At 38.0% G+C, this 25,497-nt stretch overlaps 1 protein-coding gene across 1 annotated transcript in view; it reads left to right on the forward strand.

The window, feature by feature from the left end:
• The first annotated feature begins 366 nt into the window (after window positions 1–366).
• CNGA3 (cyclic nucleotide gated channel subunit alpha 3) overlaps window positions 367–25,497 on the forward strand; it is a 118,996-nt gene continuing 93,865 nt past the window's right edge. The window contains exon 1 of the mRNA XM_053705458.1: window positions 367–470. Within this exon, the coding sequence (XP_053561433.1) occupies window positions 367–470 (104 nt within the window). The remainder of the gene's footprint in view (window positions 471–25,497) is intronic.

A 25,497-nucleotide genomic window follows, 5' to 3' on the forward strand; every position in this document is an offset into this window, starting at 1 on the left:
TTTACAAAATCTCTCAAACATTTTTATCTCAAATGTTCAAAATAACTATAAAAGATAACATATTAAAATGTATATTTTAGTATTTATTGAAATGTGTTTTCATATGAATGTTTAATATTATATCATTTATGCAGTTAATGTTCCCAACATCTTTTAATTCCGAACATTGTAAGGACAGAAAATATTATTGTTGACTCTTTTTTTTAAACTATATATATATATGTGTGTGTGTGTGTGCTTTAAGCAACTCCCCTAAAGAAAAGATGTATACATTGTAGGTGCAAATCTTATTGCTGACAACTTTCTTCTGTATAATTTAACAGATCTAATTTTTTTACACTGAAGACCATTTTCCTGTGAATCAAGATGGCTGCTAAAGTGAGCACCCAGAATTCATACCCAGTGCTGCACAGACTATCTGTAAGAACCATTGAAGAAGACATGGACAGAATAGAAAACGGTGCAAGCAGGTAAATAAATAAAGTCCAATGAAGTCACAAAATGTCTGAGATTCAGAAGTTAAAAATATTTTAAAATGATTAACTTGCTATGTAAAATATGAACTTTTATATAAAGTAAGGTATCCAATCATTATATAGAGTGTTACCCCAAAGCGGATGTCCCCATATCCGGCCTTAGATGTTGGAACAGACCATAAAATATTACTCTAGTTGAACACAAGTGAATTAATCAGTAGGGCAAAAAATAATAATCATAAAACCATAAAAATTCAAATGTGTTCCTTACACAAATAAATTGTGTGTATGCACATGTGCTGCTCACGTGCTCTGACTGCCTGTGCTGAATTTATCCTTGACTTAACCGGCACATGGAGCATGCAAATATTGGAAGCATGTATACATGGCATATCTGTGTATGCATGGGTAGCTGCATGCGCAAGAGAAGGTAACATTTTGATAACTTTGCACAGAAGTATAGGATATGAAGAGATAGAACTAAATTTGATAATACATTTGAATTAAAAGGTTCTCTTAAAAATGCATCTTTGCTGATGTTGACTAAGACATTTATTTTATTATACATGCAATATGAGCATTACAACTGTAACATGGGTCACACTATAAATTATAATTAAATTAGACAACAAATGAAGTGACATATTTTTAATTTGTACCTAAACATCTTTTATCATTTGGGCTCATTAATATGAATATTACTGTACTTGTAGCTTTTACTATCAATAAGTAATAGGTAAGCTAAACATTATAGCGCTTAAAGGGATATTTAAATCAAAATGAAGCCCCCATAAAATGTTTAAAAATGCATAATAAAAATCCAATGCATTGCACATTCTATAATTCACATCTGCTAATTCTGCATTGTCTACCCCCAGAAAGGTTTGAGTGCACAATATGTACTTAAAGGGATATGAAGCACAATAATAACCAGTTTACTTTTATTGTCAAATTTGCTTTGTTTTCGTAATATTATTTGTTGAAGAGATATCTAGGTATGTGCATGGAGCACTTCATGCAAGGAAATAGTGCTCTGGCAAATGCAAAAGATTCTCGCAAAACTGCTGCCATATAGTGCTCCCGACACGAGTATGCTAATGAGCGTACATTCCTACTTTTCAACAAAAGATACCAAGAGAACAAAGACAATGTCATAATAGAAGTAAATTAGATAGTTGTTTAAAATTGTATGCTGTGTCTGAATCATAAAAGAAAAATGTGGGGTTTCATGTCCCTTTAAGCACGGTGCAAATTATAACTCTGCAACTTCCCACACAATGATTGCTTTGATTAAAATCAATATCTGTTAGGTATAAGCAAAGGACACCAGGTGAACACGTGATTAAAAGGATTTTCAAGGGATGTATCCCTTGATTGTACTGGAACTGGAAAGCAAAGAACCAAAGAGAATTTATCTAAAACATGTATTTTGTATTCTGATATTTTGCAAAGTAGTGTTTTTCCATTTGTGTGTGTATATATATATATATATATATATATATATATATATATATATATATATATATATATATATATATATATATATATATATATATATATAAATAAATAATGTTCCTTACACACATTAGCGCTGCGGAATCTGTTGGCGCTCTACAAATAACCGATAATAATAATCACTACAGTACAGACTTCTTGATATTGAGGGAAGAAAACATTAAAGGGACAGTCTAAGCCAAAATAAACTTTCATGATTCAGATAGAGCATGTCATTTTAAACAATTTTCCAATTTACTTTTATCACCAATTTTGCTTTGTTCTCTTGGTATTCTTAGTTGAAAGTTTAACCTAGGAGGTTCATATGCTAATTTCTTAGACCTTGAAGCCCACCTCTTTCAGATTGCATTTTAACAGTTTTTCACCACTAGAGGGTGTTAGTTCACGTATTTCATATAGATGCACGAGAAGTTATCTGGGAGCAGGCACTGATTGGCTAGACTGCAAGTCTGTCAAAAGAACTGAAAAAAGGGGCAGTTTGCAGAGGCTTAGATACAAGATAATCACAGAGGTTAAAAGTATATTATAACTGTGTTGGTTATGCAAAACTGGGAAATGGGTAATAAAGGGATTATCTATCTTTTAAAACAATGAAAATTCTGGTGTAGACTGTCCCTTTAATCCTTAGAGAAGCCAGTGTTCCCAGTACTATGAAAAGTTTAACCTTGCATATCCCCTTCTCAGTCATGCCTCTGTGTCTGGTTAAAAGATTGTGTCAGCATTATTTCCAGTCCATTTAGAGATCTGCAGATAAAAACAAATAGAAACGACATGCATGAAAACACAACCATAAGGAGAAAGGCAAACTTTTCTGTAGGAAGGAAAAGCTGAACAATACATGATAACCACTGAAAGGAACATATAAGTGCAAAGAAAATAGTTAGAGCATTTTATTATTGCACTGTTGCTTGCTTGTAACTGTATGTTTAAAACCTGTAAAGGTATTAAACTCATAGTTAAAGTCAGCTCCAGAGCAGTAATGCATTAGCACTGTGTGCTGGCTGGTAAACAAATGATAAGAGATACATGTGTGTAGCCACCAACTAGCAACTAGTGCACTGCTGCTCCTGTGCCTACCTAGGTATGCTTTTAAACAGCCATACAGCCATTAGCCATTAGGATACAGCCATTAGCTAAGGAGATTTGCTCTTCGACTATTTGCTGATATCCAGGAAAGATTTCAGGCTGTCCTATCTCATAGGCTTCTTCAAGCCTCGATGTGAGGTCCCCTTGATTATAATTTACCTTTCTCAGTTATTAACATACCTCTATGCATATTTGTAATGTATTAACAGTGTCAACTATTATGGTAACTTGTTATATATAACATTTGTGAAACTATTACGGTAACTTTAGTTTAGCACAAACACAGATTAACTAGGGTTGTGTACTTGAGTCAGAAAAAGTTACTAGCCCACACCTGCACGGTAAATGTGGTCGATATTTGGGATCAGAACCGATTTTCTTTTCTTGAGAGAAATGTTCATAGGTCCTGGGCAGGTAACAAATGTATATGTCCCACATATGGCCCCATGCGGCCTCATACTCCACCTAGCATGAGCCTCACAGAGTACCAGATTCATTCCGGCAGGTCCGGACGCTGAAGGTAAGCATATGGGCCGAATCCCCATCACAGCCAGATTCTTTAGCAGACATAAGAATTGCAGAACAGCCACATGGTGAGCTTATTCGCTGTCAGGATCGTTACCTTTCACAGCTGCTGGATTCTTTGCTAGGGTAAGGAACATTAATCTCTCATGATCAGATGGACAGAACTGCATCAGAACATTAAAATCAACCATCAGTGTCCTCTCTATTCTCAGGAAGATCTGGTAAGGCTGCCACAAAGATTTGGGTACATTGTGTCCGTGGAAACTCTAATAGCTGTTTACGTTTGTCTCCTGGCTGTTTCGTATTATTCTCAGATTGGGTAGTAGCATCTGCACTGTCAGTCTCTAGCGCTTGAAGCAGTTGCCATTCCAATTTTCTTAAGCGGTCCTCTAAGATCCAAGATGTTTTAGACAGCAGATCATAGTAAACAGGCGCCATTTTGAGTGTTGTTGGTAGTAGCTAAAACAAGTGTACATTGTTATGAAGGAACAGTACTAATTTATGCATCACTTTTCACTGCTGATAACCCAGTATCCACTGAATCCTGGGGGGGATTGTGCGGCAGCCCAAGCAGCCCGGGTAAGCAGACTCACAGCACAGGTTCTCTGTCACGTGGTCGCCCCCCACGCTGCTTAGCTGAGGAACATAGGAAAGTCTATCTTCGCAGTATGTACCCACAAACTCTTCTGGGCTTTCTCAGGGCACCTCACCCATAAACTCTGCTATAAAAAAAACAATTTTAAATAAGAAATAACCCCTAAAAGTCCAGATAGAGTCAGGAGCTTCTCACAAACATGACCTTCTGCAACAGCTGTAGGCTCTGCCGCCTTGATTAAAATTTACATTACCTCCAGGATTCTGGTTATTGGGGTATTCTTGCGCTTTTATCGGCTGATCAAATACCAGGGAGGCTTCTTCAATTTTACAGATGCCTTCCTCTAACCTGAAAGGGTAAATAGACTGAATTGTGAATAATCCTTCTGGCATGGATGCAAAGGATTGTTCTATTAACTGTTCTTCAGTTAAGTACCTTACAGGTATTAGCCCAATTACATTATTCTGGAATCCAAACGTGTAATAACTGGATTCCAGAGCATATCCTATAGTAGTTCCCTTGGATAAGGTGATACCCTGTGGGGCCATGTTATGCACGATAACATGTATTGGAATAGTTCCAATATTTACCATAGGAGTATGTGTCATTGTTATACCCATATTTTGCATTCTCTGGGAGATGCAAATTAGTGCTTCAGAAGTTTTTAATTTCTGGCTCATTTTTACCTGTAAGGGTAAGATAAATTTATCAGCCCCCGCAGGGATTACAATATCACTAGACACTGCATATTCACAGCATATGGCATTTTCTGATTTGATTTCAGGGCAGCATTTTCATCCTGAAATATTTCAGGGTCCCCTTTTAACCTGCTCCAGAGGCAAGAGTTAATTAAATCTATTTGTATGGCATATCTATGCAAGAGATCATAACCAATATATATTTGATGATGGGGATTATTTAAAACTAAAAACAGGTGTTTTGCTGATGTATTACCTATGGAGATAGATAATAAATATTTAGCTGTAATGTTATAGCTTTCAGAGTTATCATCTAGGTCATGGACCCAGTGTTCTTGGGGAGAAAGATTTTGAATTACTTTAGGTTCAGCTATCTGCGCCAGTAAGCCTTTGCTTATATAGCTAGCTTCCTGTTTCAAGTTTTATTTTGCATACTTGGATTTGCCAAGGTCTTGCACTTGCATAGGGATAAATAGATAATCCTCAATTTTCTCAATTTCTGCGAGGAAATGATAGTGAGCACCCCCTTTAGGGAATTTAGGATCCCCCTTGTGGAGAGATATGGTTAATACATCGCTGTCTAGGGAAATATTGGCTATCTTTCCAGGTGAAATGTTAATGGTATGACCTTTAGAGCCACTTAGGGGAGTCTGATGATCTATCTGCAGGATGGTTATTTCAGGTACGGAGCTATTTCTGAAATGAACTTCAACAGCATCTGGCTTCTCTTCCACCACATGACAGTTATGTCTGGTGTGAGGTATGCTGGACCGCTCATAATTAATAGGTTTTTTCACTTGTGACCAAATTACATTATTTGTGCAATCAATTATGGTACTTAGTCGCTTACGAAGATCAATACCAATGATTAAACAATCACTTGGCAGATCCACTATAATAACAGGGTGTCTTATTACCCTGTTCCCCAGCTTTAGCTTTAACCATGCAGTACCCCAGACTTTGAGAGAGTCACCCCCAACACCTATAAGTGAACCATCAAATTCCCTGTGGGATAAAATAGTTGCCTGAGATCCAGTATCAATTAATCCCATGATAGGGTTAGTGACAGAATCCTGGAACGTACAATATATAATATCTCCCTGCAGTTTCTACCATTTCACACATAAAATTTGCATGTTTACACATTTGTGGGCGTTGCCACATTTTACCTGTATCAACCACTTTACCTGGTGAAAAAATTCTTACAGGTCACTTCCTCTATAGAAGGGATGATGGGGTTCATATGTACTGCATCTGTGGGAATAAGGTTTAGGGACAACTGCAAAAGAAGAGATTCTTTAGTGCTTGCAGGCTGAGGATACCTGTCATCACAGTTAGGCCTTCCGTTTCTGGGCTGTAGGGAGAGAACATGATTAGTACCATTATTGACATTTATTATTTAATTTGGTATTTCTCTCCCTTCTCTCTCAGGTAATACCTGAGTATTCATGACTGCGCCTGTGGCCCGCTGCTGGCCACCGGCAGTACCCCTAAAAAGGATTATTAGGGTGTTGAGCCGGCAAAGCTGACTCATATTAGTAAATAGTGTACATAATTGATTTAACTGCATACTAAGTTAGCCCACTTGATTGTACAAGTTATTTTTACCCATGGACCGATTTTTTTATGTCCCAGGGTATTGATTCCTAGATCCTTGGGATCCCTCAGAATCATAGCCGTTGTTTCTATTTTGACGTGGTTGTCTCTGGGGTTCAACTTGTCCAGCGTTAATATCATGGAGAGCACTATTTACTTGGGGTGTCTGGTTATCCTGAGAGTATTTTCACCACTTTTGGTATTTTGGTATAGTTTCTATTTACTACAAAATATATTATATCAATGTGATAAAGATATAATGATCTCCTGCGAGTGCCTCCAATGTGTTAATATAACTTAGATTACAATATTAATTATACTCTATTTCAGTGGTAACCTCCAACGCATTATATATTTAGATAGTAAAATAAATATCGCTTATAACCAGTTATATCTATCAATTGATCAATACAATATTAGAACATAAAGCAGACTATAGAGATATTTAGATTAATTACAAATTAACAGATATTGTCTATTGTCCCATGAATGGATGAAATATTTCTATAAATGTACCTTAACTCCAAATGAATCGGTTATTAAAATCACACCTAAATTATACCAGAACAATTTGTAATTAACCAGCAACAGTAGTCCAATGCCAAAATATAGCTTCTAACTTACAATGCTTAACCAACAACAACCTTAGATTTAACCACAATAATAAATGCAATTTTTATAATATATCACAGTAGCTCCAATGACTTAATAAATAGTAATGTCTTACTCTTTTCTCAATAGTAATTGCCTTAGCACTATTATGCTTAATATTTTAAATATACTGGTCTATTTAATACTAGCATTGTGACTATAAAATACCCCTTTAAATATCGGCATTTAATATCCTGGTATTACATTGCATTTTAATATAAATACAGTATATTCCATATTCTATACATACCTGCAATAGAATTATGTAGCAATTTAATTAGATATTTTTGTATCTTATTCCATTTACTATAAATATTGCATATCTGTGGATATCACTTTAATATTTAGTGCATAAGCTATATTATATGATTCAGGGTAAACATTATATAGGCAATCATATACCAGTATCTAGTAGTCATATTTGGAACCTAACTTGTACATCAGATGTCTGAAAAACAAAAGAATATCGGCCAGATTACGAGTTTTGCGTTATGAGCTTTGCGGTACTAACTTGCACGTTATTGTCACCGCTCACTTACCTACAGCGCTGGTATTACAGGTTTTTATAAACCCGGCGTTGAAAGGCAAGAAGTGAGCGTAGAGCAAAATTGTGCTCCATACCGCACTCCAATACCAGCGCTGCTTAAGTCAGCGGTGAGCTGGTTGTACGTGCTTGTGTACGATTTCTCCATAGACATCAATGGGGAGAGCCGGCTGAGAAAAAGTCTAACACCTGCCAAAAAGCAGCGTAAAGCTCAGTAACGCAGCCCCATTGGTTCTTATGGGGAAACACTTATTATGTTTACACCTAACACCCTAACATGAACCCGAGTATAAACACCCCTAATCTTACACTTATTAACCCCTAATCTGCCACCCCTGACATCGCTGACACCTGCATTATACTTATTAACCCCTAATCTGCTCCAACCAACATTTCCGACACCTACATTATATTTATTAACCCCTAATCTTCCGCCCCCAATGTCGCCGCAACCTACCTACACCTATTAACCCCTAATCTGCCTCCCCCAACGTCGCCGCCACTATATTAAATTTATCAACCCCTAAATCTAAGTCTAACCCTAACCCTAACACCCCCTAACTTAAATATAATTAAAATAAATCTAAATAAAACATACTATCATTACCTAAATTATTCCTATTTAAAACTAAATACTTACCTATAAAATAAACCCTAAGCTAGCTGCAATATAACTAATAGTTATATTGTAGCTATCTTAGGGTTTATTTTTATTTTACAGGCAAGTTTGTATTTATTTTAACTAGGTAGAATAGTTACTAAATAGTTATTAACTATTTAATAACTACCTAGCTAAAATAAATATAAATTGACCTGTAATATAAAACCTAACCTGCCTTACACTAACACCTAACCTAACCCTACAATTAAATAAATTCCCTAAATTAAATACAATTAGCTAAATTCAATACAATTAGCTAAATTACAACCCCCACACTAAATTACAGAAAATAAAAAACAAATTACAAGATCTTTAAACTAATTACACCTAATCTAATAGCCCTATCAAAATAAAAAAAGCCCACCCAAAATAAAAAAAAAACCCTAGCCTAAACTAAACTACCAATAGCCCTTAAAAGGGCCTTTTGCAGGGCATTGCCCCAAATAAATCAGCTCCTTTTACCTGTAAAAAAAAATACAAACAACCCCACCAACAGTAAAACCCACCACCCACACAACCAACTCCCAAAATAAAAAAAAAACTAACTAAAAAACCTAAGCTCCCCATTGCCCTGTAAAGGGCATTTGGATGGGCCAAACCCCTAATCTAAAATAAAACCCACCCAATACACCCTTAAAAAATCCTAACACTAACCCCCGAAGATCCACTTACAGTTTTGAAGAGCCGACATCCATCCTCAACAAAGCCACGAGAAGTCTTCATCCAAGCTGCAAAGATGTCCTCAACGAAGCCGGCAGAAGTAGTCCTCCAGACGGGCAGAAGTCTTCACCCAGACGGCATCTTCTATCTTCATCCTTCCGACGTGGAGTGGCTCCATCTTCAAGACATCTGGCACGGAGCATCCTCTTCCAACGATGACTACCCGACAAATGAAGGTACCTTTAAGTGACATCATCCAAGATGGCGTCCCTTAGATTCCGATTGGCTGATAGAATTCTATCAGCTAATCAGAATTAAGGTTGAAAAAATCCTAATGGCTGATTCAATCAGCCAATAGTATTGAACTTCAATCCTATTGGCTGATCCAATCAGCAAATAGGATTGAGCTTGCATTCTATTGGCTGATTGGAACAGCCAATAGAATGCAAGCTCAATGCTATTGGCTGATTGCATCAGTCAATAGGATTTTTTCAACTTTAATTCCGATTGGCTGATAGAATTCTATCAGCCAATTGTAATCTAAGGGACGCCATCTTTGATGACATCACTTAAAGGTACCTTCATTCGTCGGGTAGTCGTTGTTGGAAGAGGATGCTCCGCGCCGGATGTCTTGAAGATGGACCCATGCCGGATGGATGAAGATAGAAGATCCCGTCTGGATGAAGACTTCGCCCCGTCTGGAGAACCACTTCTCCCGGCTTCGTTGAGGACTTCTTGCCGCTTCAATGAGGACTTCTCCCGGCTTCGTTGAGAATGGATGTCCGGTCTTCAAAACTGTAAATGGATCTTCAGGGGGTTAGTGTTAGGTTTTTTTAAGGGTTTATTGGGTGGGTCTTATTTTAGGTTAGGGCTTTGGGCTGCAATAGAGCTAAATGCCCTTTTAAGGAAAATGCCCATCCAAATGCCCTTTTCAGGGTAATGGGGAGCTTAGGTTTTTTTAGTTAGGGTTTTATTTGGGGGTTGGTTGTATGGGTGGTGGGTTTTACTGTTGGGGGGGTTGTTTGTATTTTTTTTCAGGTAAAGGAGTTGATTTCTTTGGGGCAATGCCCGCAAAAGGCCCTTTTAAAGGGACAGTCAACACCAGAATTTTTGTTGTTTTAAAAGATAGATAATCCCTTAATTACCAATTTCCCAGTTTTGCATAACCAACACAGTTATAATTATACATGTTTTACCTCTGTAATTACCTTGTATCTAAGCCTCAGCAGACTGCCCCCTTATTTTAGTTCGTTTGAGAGACTTGCATTTTAGCCAATCAGAGCTGTCTCCATGGTAAATTCCTGTGCATGAGCTCAATGTTATCTATATGAAACGCGTGAACTAATACCCTCTAGTGGTGAAAAACTATCAAAATACATTTAGATTAGAGGCGGCCTTCAAGGTCTAAGAAATTAGCATATGAAATGTGTTTAAAATGACATGCCCTATTTGAAACATGAAAGTTTTTTTTGGACTTGACTGTGCCTTTAAGGGCTATAGTAGTTTAGTTTAGGATAGGGTTTTTTTTTATTTGGGGGGGGGGGCTTTTATTGTGATAGGGTTATTAGATTAGGTGTAATTAGTTTAAATATCTTGTAATTTGTTTTTTATTTTCTGTAATTTTGTGGGGGGGTTTTTGTTGTAATTTAGCTAATTGTATTTAATTTAGGGAATTTAATTGTAGTGTAGTGTTAGGTGTTAGTGTAACTTAGGTTAGGTTTTATTTTACAGGTACCTTTGTATTTATTTTAGCTAGGTAGTTATTAAATAGTTAATAACTATTGAGTAACTATTCTACCTAGTTAAAATAAATACAAACTTGCCTGTAAAATAAAAATAAACCCTAAGCTAGATACAATGTAACTATTAGTTATATTGTAGCTATCTTAGGGTTTATTTTATAGGTAAGTATTTAGTTTTAAATAGGAATAATTTAGGTAATAATTGTAGGTTTTATTTATATTTATTTTAATTATATTTAAGTTAGGTGGTGTTAGGGTTAGGGTTAGACTTAGGTTTAGGGGTTAATAAATATTATATAGTGGCAGTGACGGTGGGGGCGGCAGATTAGGGGTTAATAATATTTAACTAGTGTTTGCGAGGCGGGACTACGGTGGTTTAGGGGTTAATATGTATATTCTAGTGGCGGCGATGTCCGGAGTGGCAAATTAGGGCTTAATAATTTTATTTTAGTGCTTGCGATCTGGGAGGGCTTCGGTTTAGGGGTTAATAGGTAGTTTATGGGTGTTAGTGTACTTTTTAGCACTTTAGTTATGAGTTTTATGCTACAGCATTGTAGTGTAAAACTCATAACTACTGACTTTAAAATGCGGTACGAATCTTGACGGAATAGGGTGTACCACTCACTTTTTGGCCTCCCAGGACAAGCTCGTAATACCGGCGCTATGGAAGTCCCATAGAAAAAAGACTATACGCATTTTGCGTAAGTTAATTTGCGGTAATGCCAAAAATGTGTGCAGTGCCCCTAAATCTGCAAGATTCGTAATAGCAGCGGTAGTAAAAAAGCAGCGTTATGAGGCTTAATGCTGCTTTTTTACTCATATTGCAAGACTTGTAATCTAGCCGTATGTTATTTATTCTGAAATAAGTTAAACATTTTAAATTCACCATACAGTTACTTACTCAATACAGCAGATCCATATACATATTTGTACATTCACCATAATCTGAGTACTTTACTATATGACTTAAGGTTAAACATAAGTCATTTCATATGAATTTTAAGTCACAGCATTTCCACATGCCTGCAAGTGTCTTTCTTTGTTTCCAGACAAGATGTGTATTGTGGCTTCAAAGAGGACCTAGTGACTCATCATGTTGATTATCACATGTATCTGTTAACTTACAATATCCTGGGATTCTGAGCATATCTTCACTAAAGTACAGACTCAGACCCTCTCACCCCAGGTAGCATCTAGGTACCATGGTTATCTTGTTTAAAAAGATCTAATCTCATTAAGTGATGAGGTAAGGACTATTTCAAAGCTTCTACTTTCTAGTTAGGGAACAAATGTTCTCTTTGTAGTTTCAACACATCTTGTCTACATTGAGCTCTGAGATGTGTATTCGGTAATCTGTAAAACTTGTAATCTTACAGTAATATCTGATAAAAATATACAACTAGATTACGAGTTTTGCGTTAGAGGCTATGCAGTGCTAACAAGCAGTTTTCCCTCACTGCTCAGTTACCTACTGCGCTGGTATTACAAGTTTTTACAAACTCGTCGTTAAAAGACAAGAAGTGCGTCGTCAGACAAGAGAGACTTTAGAAGCACTGCTAAATTCCTTTGGCCTCAGTACTGTGCCTTCTTACTGATCAGATGTAAGGGCGGACGAGAACAGCAGCGCTATAAACCTGATATATGTAATTCCAATAGACTTTGGAAATCGGCAGACATGTACATATTAAGCTAATTACCAACCCCAGATCCTGAGAATTAATTGAGAGCTAAGTTCAGCTTACCTTCTTGGACACCCTCACCCAGCAGTTTTATTACAATCTGTGGGACGGGCTATCATGAAAAACAAATCCCAAACTGTAAAGGAGTGCCTGTCGAGGTCTCAATTGAAACATATAGGCCCTGATAAAAACAGTTAATCTGTCTCGAGTAGTCCATCAGCAGGCACATTAGGGGGCTCTGATAACACTAACCCAGACGACCCCAATGTAGAACTTTTGTCACAGATCAAATCCTTATTCCAGGAGGCTCTTAAAACAGCTTTACAAGAGATAAGACAAGACATTAAAGAAATAGGCGGGAGAACCACAGAAATTGAGGAAAGGCTGGACAATGTGACAGAAGAAATCCCCATTCTCAGAAGCTCTATTCAGGACAACACATCTTATATAGGTAAGCTGGAAGATCAGCTTGAGGATCTAGAAAATAGATCACGCAGATCCAACCTGCGAATTAGAAATCTTCCAGAATCCTATAAAAACCTAGAAGCAACCATTACTGAACTGTTTCAACAACTGGTTCCTGACCTTGAACTGAATTTCCTATTAATGGATAGAGTACATAGAGCCCTTACAAGACCACAGCAAAACGCAAATAGAGATGTTATTCTTAAGATGCATTATTATCATGTGAAAGAGCTTATCATGAAAGCTGCTAGGGAAAAAAAGGCATTCAGATTTTTACCGATCTTGCTCCAATTACATTAAGGAAAAGAGAAACATGAAACCCATTACCACAGCACTCACCAAAGAGCATATTAAATATAGGTGGAATTTCCCTTTTAATTAGTTTTTACCTATCAAAATGGCAACTATGCATGCTCCACCATGGAGGAAGGAAAAGCCTTATTGGATCGCCTGCAAATACAAATAGACACTCCTATCACACCCACCACTCCAGAACCCCAGAGGAAAACCTTCCAGAGAGAATGTTACACCAGTGGGGAAAAATGGAAAGACAAAGAGACAGAAGACACAACTTAGCAATACTACTCTGGCAGTCTCGTCAACCGAGGATGAGGTCCCCTCAACCTGAGAGTAGGGTTTGGTACAGAGACTATTGTATTGTATTGGGACTGGTCCATGTACAGATTGGACTATCTCAAACCTTGGGGGCAATGCCCCTACACTATCACTTTCAGTTAACAGTTTAAAGTTCTCTATTATTGTTAAAAGTTATAGAGTTTTAAAGTTTTGTGGTTATTTACATAGTATAATATAGCCGTACGAATACTCTGGAGCGGAATGAGATGCTTCCCACCAGACTGATAAGGTCTAAGGAAAAGTAAAGGTTGAGTGGTAAATGGTTCCACTGTGGAGTGATGAGATCCATAAATGGAAAAATGAGATTCCGAATCTCACGATTCAAGATTGACAGTTCAAGCCTACGGTTTAGCTTTGATTGCATTTTATATTAAAATTAAAATTTTTATTGCTAGATTGAATAGAGCCTATTAAAGCTATGCTTATATTCTCAGGATTTGTTCTTACCCCCCCTTCCCCCCTCTTTCCTTCCCCACCATTTCCCCCCTCCCCTCACCCCCTTTTTTCCTACTTCTTCCCTGATACAAAGTATTGTACATGTTAGTCACAAGTACAGGTTTATATGTAATATAATGTATCCTCCAAATCACCTAATTGATATTACATCCAATATTGCTTTACTTATTGGTTTACTTATTGTTCTCTCTGAGGGAGTCTATGTAATTCACTTTCTTACCATTTGGTATATTCAATTGTCATATACTCAACTATGTTATCCTTCTGTTCATAGTACAGATATGTTATGCACTCCAAGCACAGAGATAAAGATTGGAATGATCTACACTGCTCCCCCCTAGGCTGTCGGGGCTTTTGAATCTCCATTAGATGTTCACAGGTACTGTGTTAGCAAAATTTTCCCCACAGATACACCATGTCAATAAAAATAATCTCACATAACGTCAGGGGTTTAAATTCTGATATCAAAAGGAAGAAGGCAATTTTAGAATATAAAGCACTAAATGCACACATAGTGATGCTTCAGGAAACACATTTTACGTCCTCATATACTCCCAAATATTGGGATAAAACATTCCCTACACAATATCACGCCATAGGTCCAAAAAAGAAATGCGGAGTTTCAGTGCTAATCCACTCCTCACTGAATTTTCACGAAGATTCGGTAGTAAAAGATAGGGAGGGTAGGTTTTTAATAATAAAGGGATCCTTACAAAACACACCTGTCAATGTATATGCCCCAAACGATCAACAGGCACAATTTATTTCCAAATTAAGCAAACACCTCACATTATGGAAAAGATATAAAATGATTGTGGGGGGTGACTTTAATCTCACCATGAATGACAAAGTAGACAGGACAATGCACGATTCGTCACTCACCAACATGCCTAAAAAGACGAGCAAAACCCTATTTGATTTTTCCATAGATCATAACTTGATAGATAGTTGGCGATCACTCAACCAAAAAGTCAGTGACTACACATACTATTCTCCCATGCATACAACACACTCTAGGATAGACTACATATTTTTGAGTCAAATCTTAATGCCCTTGCTCACCAAGGCCTAGATTTGGAGTTCGGCGGTAAAAGGGCTGTTAACGCTCCGCGGGTTTTTTTCTGGCCGCACCATAAATTTAACTCTGGTATCGAGAGTTCAAACAAATGCTGCGTTAGGCTCCAAAAAAGGAGCGTAGAGCATATTTACCGCAAATGCAACTCTCGATACCAGAGTTGCTTACGGACGCGGCCGGCATCAAAAACGTGCTCGTGCACGATTCTCCCATAGGAAACAATGGGGCAGTTTGAGCTGAAAAAAAACCTAACACCTGCAAAAAAGCAGCGTTCAGCTCCTAACGCAGCCCCATTGTTTCCTATGGGGAAACACTTCCTACGTCTGCACCTAACACTCTAACATGTACCCCGAGTCTAAACACCCCTAACCTTACACTTATTAACCCCTAATCTGCCGCCCCCGCTATCGCTGACCCCTGCATTACACTTTTAACCCCTAATCTGCCGCTCCGTAAACCGCCGCCACCTACGTTATCCCTATGTACCCCTAATCTGCTGCCCTAACATCGCCGACCCCTATGTTATATTTATTAACCCCTAATCTGCCCCCCACAACGTCGCCGACACCTGCCTACACTTATTAACCCCTAATCTGCCGAGCGGACCTGAGCGCTACTATAATAAAGTTATTAACCCCTAATCCGCCTCACTAACCCTATCATAAATAGTATTAACCCCTAATCTGCCCTCCCTAACATCGCCGACACCTACCTTCAATTATTAACCCCTAATCTGCCGACCGGAGCTCACCGCTATTCTAATAAATGTATTAACCCCTAAAGCTAAGTCTAACCCTAACACTAACACCCCCCTAAGTTAAATATAATTTTTATCTAACGAAATAAATTAACTCTTATTAAATAAATGATTCCTATTTAAAGCTAAATACTTACCTGTAAAATAAATCCTAATATAGCTACAATATAAATTATAATTATATTATAGCTATTTTAGGATTAATATTTATTTTACAGGCAACTTTGTAATTATTTTAACCAGGTACAATAGCTATTAAATAGTTAAGAACTATTTAATAGTTACCTAGTTAAAATAATAACAAATTTACCTGTAAAATAAATCCTAACCTAAGATATAATTAAACCTAACACTACCCTATCAATAAAATAATTAAATAAACTACCTACAATTACCTACAATTAACCTAACACTACACTATCAATAAATTAATTAAACACAATTCCTACAAATAACTACAATTAAATAAACTAGCTAAAGTACAAAAAATAAAAAAGAACTAAGTTACAGAAAATAATAAAATATTTACAAACATAAGAAAAATATTACAACAATTTTAAACTAATTACACCTACTCTAAGCCCCCTAATAAAATAACAAAGCCCCCCAAAATAAAAAATTCCCTACCCTATTCTAAAATACAAATATTACAAGCTCTTTTACCTTACCAGCCCTGAACAGGGCCCTTTGCGGGGCATGCCCCAAGAATTTCAGCTCTTTTGCCTGTAAAAAAAAACATACAATACCCCCCCCCAACATTACAACCCACCACCCACATACCCCTAATCTAACCCAAACCCCCCTTAAATAAACCTAACACTACCCCCCTGATGATCTTCCTACCTTGTCTTCACCATGCCAGGTTCACCGATCCGTCCTGGCTCCAAGATCTTCATCCAACCCAAGCGGGGGCTAGACATCCACTGAAGAAGTCCAGAAGAGGGTCCAAAGTCTTCCTCCTATCCGGCAAGAAGAGGACATCCGGACCGGCAAACATCTTCTCCAAGCGGCATCTTCTATCTTCTTCCATCCGATGACGACCGGCTCCATCTTGAAGACCTCCAGCGCGGATCCATCCTCTTCTTCCGACGACTAGACGACGAATGACGGTTCCTTTAAGGGACGTCATCCAAGATGGCGTCCCTCGAATTCCGATTGGCTGATAGGATTCTATCAGCCAATCGGAATTAAGGTAGGAATTTTCTGATTGGCTGATGGAATCAGCCAATCAGAATATAGTTCAATCCGATTGGCTGATCCAATCAGCCAATCAGATTGAGCTCGCATTCTATTGGCTGTTCCGATCAGCCAATAGAATGCGAGCTCAATCTGATTGGCTGATTGGATCAGCCAATCGGATTGAACTATATTCTGATTGGCTGATTCCATCAGCCAATCAGAAAATTCCTACCTTAATTCCGATTGGCTGATAGAATCCTATCAGCCAATCGGAATTCGAGGGACGCCATCTTGGATGACGTCCCTTAAAGGAACCGTCATTCGTCGTCTAGTCGTCGGAAGAAGAGGATGGATCCGCGCTGGAGGTCTTCAAGATGGAGCCGGTCGTCATCGGATGGAAGAAGATAGAAGATGCCGCTTGGAGAAGATGTTTGCCGGTCCGGATGTCCTCTTCTTGCCGGATAGGAGGAAGACTTTGGACCCTCTTCTGGACTTCTTCAGTGGATGTCTAGCCCCCGCTTGGGTTGGATGAAGATCTTGGAGCCAGGACGGATCGGTGAACCTGGCATGGTGAAGACAAGGTAGGAAGATCATCAGGGGGGTAGTGTTAGGTTTATTTAAGGGGGGTTTGGGTTAGATTAGGGGTATGTGGGTGGTGGGTTGTAATGTTGGGGGGGGGGTATTGTATGTTTTTTTTTACAGGCAAAAGAGCTGAAATTCTTGGGGCATGCCCCGCAAAGGGCCCTGTTCAGGGCTGGTAAGGTAAAAGAGCTTGTAATATTTGTATTTTAGAATAGGGTAGGGAATTTTTTATTTTGGGGGGCTTTGTTATTTTATTAGGGGGCTTAGAGTAGGTGTAATTAGTTTAAAATTGTTGTAATATTTTTCTTATGTTTGTAAATATTTTATTATTTTCTGTAACTTAGTTCTTTTTTATTTTTTGTACTTTAGCTAGTTTATTTAATTGTAGTTATTTGTAGGAATTGTGTTTAATTAATTTATTGATAGTGTAGTGTTAGGTTAATTGTAGGTAATTGTAGGTAGTTTATTTAATTATTTTATTGATAGGGTAGTGTTAGGTTTAATTATATCTTAGGTTAGGATTTATTTTACAGGTAAATTTGTTATTATTTTAACTAGGTAACTATTAAATAGTTCTTAACTATTTAATAGCTATTGTACCTGGTTAAAATAATTACAAAGTTGCCTGTAAAATAAATATTAATCCTAAAATAGCTATAATATAATTATAATTTATATTGTAGCTATATTAGGATGTATTTTACAGGTAAGTATTTAGCTTTAAATAGGAATCATTTATTTAATAAGAGTTAATTTATTTCGTTAGATAAAAATTATATTTAAGTTAGGGGGTGTTAGTGTTAGGGTTAGACTTAGCTTTAGGGGTTAATCCATTTATTAGAATAGCGGTGAGCTCCGGTCGGCAGATTAGGGGTTAATAATTGAAGGTAGGTGTCGGCGATGTTAGGGAGGGCAGATTAGGGGTTAATACTATTTATGATAGGGTTAGTGAGGCGGATTAGGGGTTAATAACTTTATTATAGTAGCGCTCAGGTCCGCTCGGCAGATTAGGGGTTAATAAGTGTAGGTAGGTGTCGGCGACGTTGAGGGGGGCAGATTAGGGGTTAATAAATATAACATAGGGGTCGGCGATGTTAGGGGTAGCAGATTAGGGGTACATAGGGATAACGTAGGTGGCGGCGATTTGCGGTCGGAAGATTAGGGGTTAATTATTTTAAGTAGCTTGCGGCGACGTTGTGGGGGGCAAGTTAGGGGTTAATAGATATAATACAGGGGTCGGCGGTGTTAGGGGCAGCAGATTAGGGGTACATAAGTATAACGTAGGTGGCGGTCGGCAGATTAGGGGTTAAAAATTTTAATCGAGTGGCGGCGATGTGGGGGGACCTCGGTTTAGGGGTACATAGGTAGTTTATGGGTGTTAGTGTACTTTAGGGTACAGTAGTTAAGAGCTTTATAAACCGGCGTTAGCCAGAAAGCTCTTAACTCCTGCTATTTTCAGGCGGCTGGAATCTTGTCGTTAGAGCTCTAACGCTCACTGCAGAAACGACTCTAAATACCGGCGTTAGGAAGATCCCATTGAAAAGATAGGCTACGCAAATGGCGTAGGGGGATCTGCGGTATGGAAAAGTCGCGGCTGTAAAGTGAGCGTTAGACCCTTTAATCACTGACTCCAAATACCAGCGGGCGGCCAAAACCAGCGTTAGGAGCCTCTAACGCTGGTTTTGACGGCTACCGCCGAACTCTAAATCTAGGCCCAAGGCTTCAATTATAAATTGTTCGTGGTCAGATCACTCTATTGTAGAAGTCACTCTAGCGGGATTGATCAACCCACGTAGAACTAAAACCTGGACCCTAAATACCAATCTGCTCCAAGACAGTGCGGTATTGAACAATTTAAAACAGCAAATCTCAGAATTTATTGAACTTAATAATGGCTCTACTGATAACCCGATTCTTGAATGGGGAGCACTAAAAGCATATGTAAGAGGTCTGCTGATAGCAGAATCCACCAAGCAACACAAACTCAGAGAGGCTAAAGTAATAGAATTAAAAACAAGGCAAATAAGCTGAGAATACAATTCAGTAGTAACCCTAAACGTGCTACCGCTAAACAATTAAAATCAGTAAATGAGGAATTAGATAAACTCTTAAATAAAGAAGCGCTCAGATCAATAAGATTAGTCGATACACAATATAACATTTACGGAAACAAACTGGATAAGATGCAGGCTAATAAATTAAAAGAGATTATTAGAACCACAACAGTCCCTCAGTTGCAGACACCAGAAAATAGAGTCACTAATGACCCTCAAGATATAGCAAATCTATTCGCAGACTATAATAATAAATTATACAACTTACCGACAACCAATAAAGGCAGAGACAAGACCACAGACTTACTAACCTTCTTAGGAGACAGTTCTCTACCAACTATCACAGCGGATGAACGTGACTCCTTAAATAGCCCCATAACCCACGAAGATGAGCATTAAGAACCTTAAAGGATCAAAAGCTCCTGGACCTGACGGTTATTCCGGCCTCTTCTATAAAACACTACAACCCTTATTAGTGCTGCAGCTAGCCCAGGTATTTAACTCCATGCTGCAAGGTAAGGAAGTGCCCAAGGAAATGCTCATGGCAAGAATTACAGTAATACCAAAGCCTGGGAAGAATAAACAGCATTGCCAAAATTATAGGCCCATTTCTTTAATTAACCAAGACATCAAACTACTTACTAAAATATTAGTGAACCGCCTTAAACCCCTCCTCATAAAATTAATCCACTTAGACCAAGTTGGGTTTATAACACAAAGAGAAGCACCGGACAATACGCAGAAAATTATAGACTTAATTAATGTGGCCACCGTGGGAGGAGCGCCTTCTTTGTTCCTTTCCCTGGACGCAGAGAAGGCGTTCGATAGAATCAATTGGGACTTCATGTTCGCGGTTCTGGGGAGGGTGGGCATTATGGGACCCTTTTCTGGCGCAATTAAATCATTGTACTCAATCCCTACTGCTCACGAAAAACTTTCTGGTTACCAATCCAACACTATACACATTAACAATGGTACACGTCAGGGATGTCCGCTCTCCCCACTCCTATTTGCGTTGAGCATAGAACCATTGGCAGTGAAAATTCATGACAACCAGGACATCTCAGGAATCAAAGTAGGGCAGACTGACCATAAAATCTCTTTATTCGCCGATGACATCATTTTAACATTAACCAGACCGTTGCTTTCCCTCTCCCCAGTTTATGATTTGATACAACACTTTGGACTCCTATCGGGTTACAAGATAAATGAGGACAAATGTGAAGCTTTAGGTATCAAATTACCACACCATACCAAAAAATTAATGGAGCTAAACTTTTCGTTTAAATGGCCAAAAAAATCCATCAAGTACCTAGGAATTAATCTATCTTATAACATACACTCCCTTTATCAGTTAAACTACCTCCCCATGTTCAAACATATCAGAGGGTTATTAGCAAAATGGATGAAACTTAAAATATCCCTATATGGGAGAATCCTATCCACTAAGATGTATTTACTTCCCAAGCTGCTTTATTTGTTCCGATCTCTACTTATAATGCTCCCGATCGCAGAGATACATAAACTTCAAAAGGACATTCTCAATTTCATATGGCAGGGCAAAAGAGATAGAATTAACAAAAAACTCATGTGTACTGATAGGAAATAGGGAGGGGTAGGCCTCCCAAATTTTATCCCATACTATTACTAGGCCCGCATAGCTCAAACCATACAACATTACACAATGGTTCCAAATTGAATCCAGAGTTATGGATACTGTTCCATTATCTAATTTGTTGTGGACCCCAGACAATGCTATATTTCCCCTACTTAATAAGAATTCAAAAATAACCCCCCTTGATAACCCAAACTTCTTCCATTGATAAAAATACACAACAGAAATGGATCAATAAGGGGCTTTATAGGATTGCGGATGCATATAAAGAAGGCACAGTGATGTCTTATGAGCAATATCAAGCCTTAGACTTTGAAGATAAAAACATCTGGTACCACTACTTACAATTAAAATCTAGAGTTCAGCAGGTAATGGGTAATGAGAGGGCTTCTCCACGCACCACATTAGAAATGCTTTGTCTATCAGATCATCGTATTAGAGGAGGAATCTCCATTCTATAAAAAATATTTAATCGCCCACCTCAAGACGACAAATCTCACCTCATGCTAAAATGGGAACAAGATACGGGGAAAACATGGTCTGTTGAAACTTGGACAGAGAACCTTGCGGGTGGACTATCTTTCTCACAGAACGCAACACTTAAGGAAAATTTCATTAAGGTAGCCTTTAGGTGGTATCTATACCCGACTAGATCGGGGGGAGGTAGTCCACTGACCAAACTCTGCTATAGAGGGTGTGGAGAAAATGGGGCATACACACATATGTGGTGGGACTGTAGGTACATCAAGGAAATTTGGGATCACACCTCTAACCTAGTAAGTGAAGTCTTCCAAAAGAGGATGACTTTAACAATGGAACAGGCATTTCTCCACTTTCCGATTAGGGGGCTCACCAAACACAATAACAAACTAGTTATGTGGATCTGTACTATAGTTAGACTGGGCATAGCCCAATTTTGGAAAGGAATTCCTCCTAGCTTTGACTTAATAAAGCAAAAAATTACATACCACTTTGACAAAGCGAGTGCAGTAGCCGAATCCCTAAATAATAGGGATGCATTCCTGTTACAGTGGGAACCATATATTCATTACCACAAAGCCTCTAGGAGGGGGGGGGGGGGAGCAGGAGGAGCGGATTAAGCCTAGGGTTGGTCGTAGGAAATGTAAACTGGGTCTAACCAAACTTGGGTATAGAGGAAACTCTAAAGTGCTAATACTATGTGCAAATATGATCTTATTGTAATTACTTCAAGATAGAGAATAATGTAAATGTGATGTTGGATTCATTGAATTATTGATCAATGTATGTGTAAAATCTTAAATAAAAAAATATTTCAAAATAAAAGACAAGAAGTGAGCGTTGTGCAAAATTTTGCTCATTGCCGCACTCCAATACCAGCTCTGCTTAAGTCAGCGGTGAGCTGGTGTAACGTGCACGTTCACGATTTCCCCATAGGAATAAACGGGGAGAGCCGGCTGAAAAAATGTCTAACACCTTCAAAAAAGCAGCGTAAAACTCCATAACGCAGCCCCATTGATTCCTATGGGGAAATAAAATTTATGTCTACACCTAACACCCTAACATGAACCCCGAGTCTAAACACCCCTAATCTTACACTTATTAACCCCAAATCTGCCGCCCCCGACATTGCTGATACCTACATTATTATTATTAACCCCTAATCTGCCGCTCTGGACACCGCCGCCAACTACTTTATACTTATGAACCCCTAATCTGCCTCCCCCAATGTCGCCGCCACCTATCTACACTTATTAACCCCTAATCTGCCGCCCCCAACGTCGCCACCACTATAATAAACATATTAAACCCTAAACGCCGCACTCCCGCCTCGCAAACATTAGTTAAATATTATTAACCACTAATCTGCCGGCCCTAACATCGCCGCCACCTACCTACATTTATTAATCCCTAATCTGCTGTCCTTAACGTCGCCGACACTATATTAAAGTTATTAACCCCTAAATCTAAGTCTAACCCTAAACCTAACACCCCCTAACTGAAATATAATTTAAAATAAATCTAAATAAATATTACTATCATTAACTAAATTATTCCTATTTAAAACTAAATACTTACCTATAAAATAAACCCTAAGCTAGCTACAATATAACTAATAGTTACATTGTAGCTATTTTAGGGTTTATTTTTATTTTACAGGCAAGTTTGTATTTATTTTAACTAGGTAGAATAGTTATTAAATAGTTATTAACTATTTAATAACTACCTAGTTAAAATAAAGACAAATTTACCTGTAAAATAAAACCTAACCTAAGTTGCACTAACACCTAAGACTACACTATAATTAAATAAATTAACTAAATTAACAACAATTAAGTAAATTAAATTAAATTAGCTAAAAGTACAAAAAAACCCACTAAATTACAGAAAATAATAAACAAATTACAGAAATTTAAACTAATTACACCTAATCTAATAGCCCTATTAAAATAAAAAAGCCCCCCCAAAATAAAAAAAACCTAGCCTAAACTAAACTACCAATAGCCCTTAAAAGGGCATTTTGCCAAACTCCAAATCTAGGTCTTAGGGTTTATTTTACAGTAATATTTATTTAGATTTATTTAAATTATATTTAAGTTAGGGGGTGTTAGGTTTACGGTTAGACTTAGGTTTAGGGGTTAATAACTTTAATATAGTGGCGGCAACGTTGGGTGCGGCAGGTTAGGGGTTAATAATATTTAACTAATGTTTGTGAGGTGGGAGTGCGGCGGTTTAGTGGTTAATATGTTTATTATAGTGGTGGCGACGTTGGGGGCGACAGATTAGGGGTTAATAAGTGTAGGTAGGTGGCGGCGACATTGGGGGTGGCAGATTAGGGGTTAGTAAATAATAATGTAGGTGTTGGCGATGTTGGGGTCAGCAGATTAGGGGGTTCATACATATAATGTAGGTGGCGGCGGTGTCTGGAGCGGCAGATTAGGGGTTACATTTTTTATTTTAGTATTTGCGATGCAGGAGTGCCTCGGTTTAGGGGTTAATAGGTAGTTTATGGGTGTTAGTGCACTTTTTAGCACTTTAGTTATGAGTTTTATGTTACGGCGTTGTACCATAAAACTCATAACTACTGACTTTTAAATGCGTTAGGTTGACAGGGTAGGGTGTAACACTCACTTTTTGGCCTCCCAGGACAGACTCGTAGGGCGCGATCCGATATAGATCGCAGTTTGCGGCGCAAGCGAGGGAACCGGCGTCGCCCGCAGTTTCAGCTCGCAACTCGAGCTATCCCATATAGGTCGCCGTCAGATGCTAACGTGCCGTAAGTCTGACAAACCAGCGATGTCCAGAAATCTGCGCAAGTACAAATTTCTGGCGTCGCCAGTGACTTGCACCACGTTAGAATCTGCCGGCGCCTATAAAACCTGACTAAAGTCTAAAACACCCGCACTGTCTAACACGCCTCCCTAACATAGCCCGCACTGTCTAACACGCCTCCCTAACATAGCCCGCCACGTCTAACCCTCTATCCGCTATCCCCCCTCACTATCCTAACAATAAAAAAGCTATTAACCCCTAAACCGCCGCTCCCGTACCCCGCCGCAACCTAATAAAGTTATTAACCCCTAAACCACCGCTCCCGTACCCCGCCGCCAGCTATATTATATCTATAACCCCCTAAAGTGAGCCCCTAACACCGCCGCCATCTATATTAAAATTATTAACCCCTAATGTAAGCCCCTTACACTGCCGCCATCTCTATTAAAATGATTAACCCCTAATTTAATCTACCTACCCCGCCGCCAGCTATATTATCTATATTAACCCTAAGTATATTATAGTTAATATAGTTATTACATTATATATATTAACTATATTAACCCTAATTATATTAGGGTTAATATAGTTAATATAGTTACTATAGTATTTATATTAACTATATTAACTCTATCTAACCCTAACACCCCTAACTAAATTTATATTAAATTAATCTAATTCATTTATAAACTAAAATATTCCTATTTAAATCTAAATACTTACCTATAAAATAAACCCTAAGATAGCTACAATATAATTAATAATTACATTGTAGCTATGTTAGGGTTAATATTTATTTTACAGGTAAATTGTTAATTATTTTAACTAGGTATAATAGATATTAAATAGTTATTAACTATTTAATATCTACCTAGTTAAAATAATTACCCAATTACCTGTAAAATAAATCCTAACCTAAGTTATAAATACACCTACACTATCAATAAATTTAATAAACTACAAACATCTATCTAAAAATACAATTAAATTAACTAAAC

This window comes from Bombina bombina, chromosome 3 (genome assembly GCF_027579735.1).
Source record: "Bombina bombina isolate aBomBom1 chromosome 3, aBomBom1.pri, whole genome shotgun sequence".
Taxonomy (NCBI): Eukaryota; Metazoa; Chordata; class Amphibia; order Anura; family Bombinatoridae; genus Bombina; species Bombina bombina.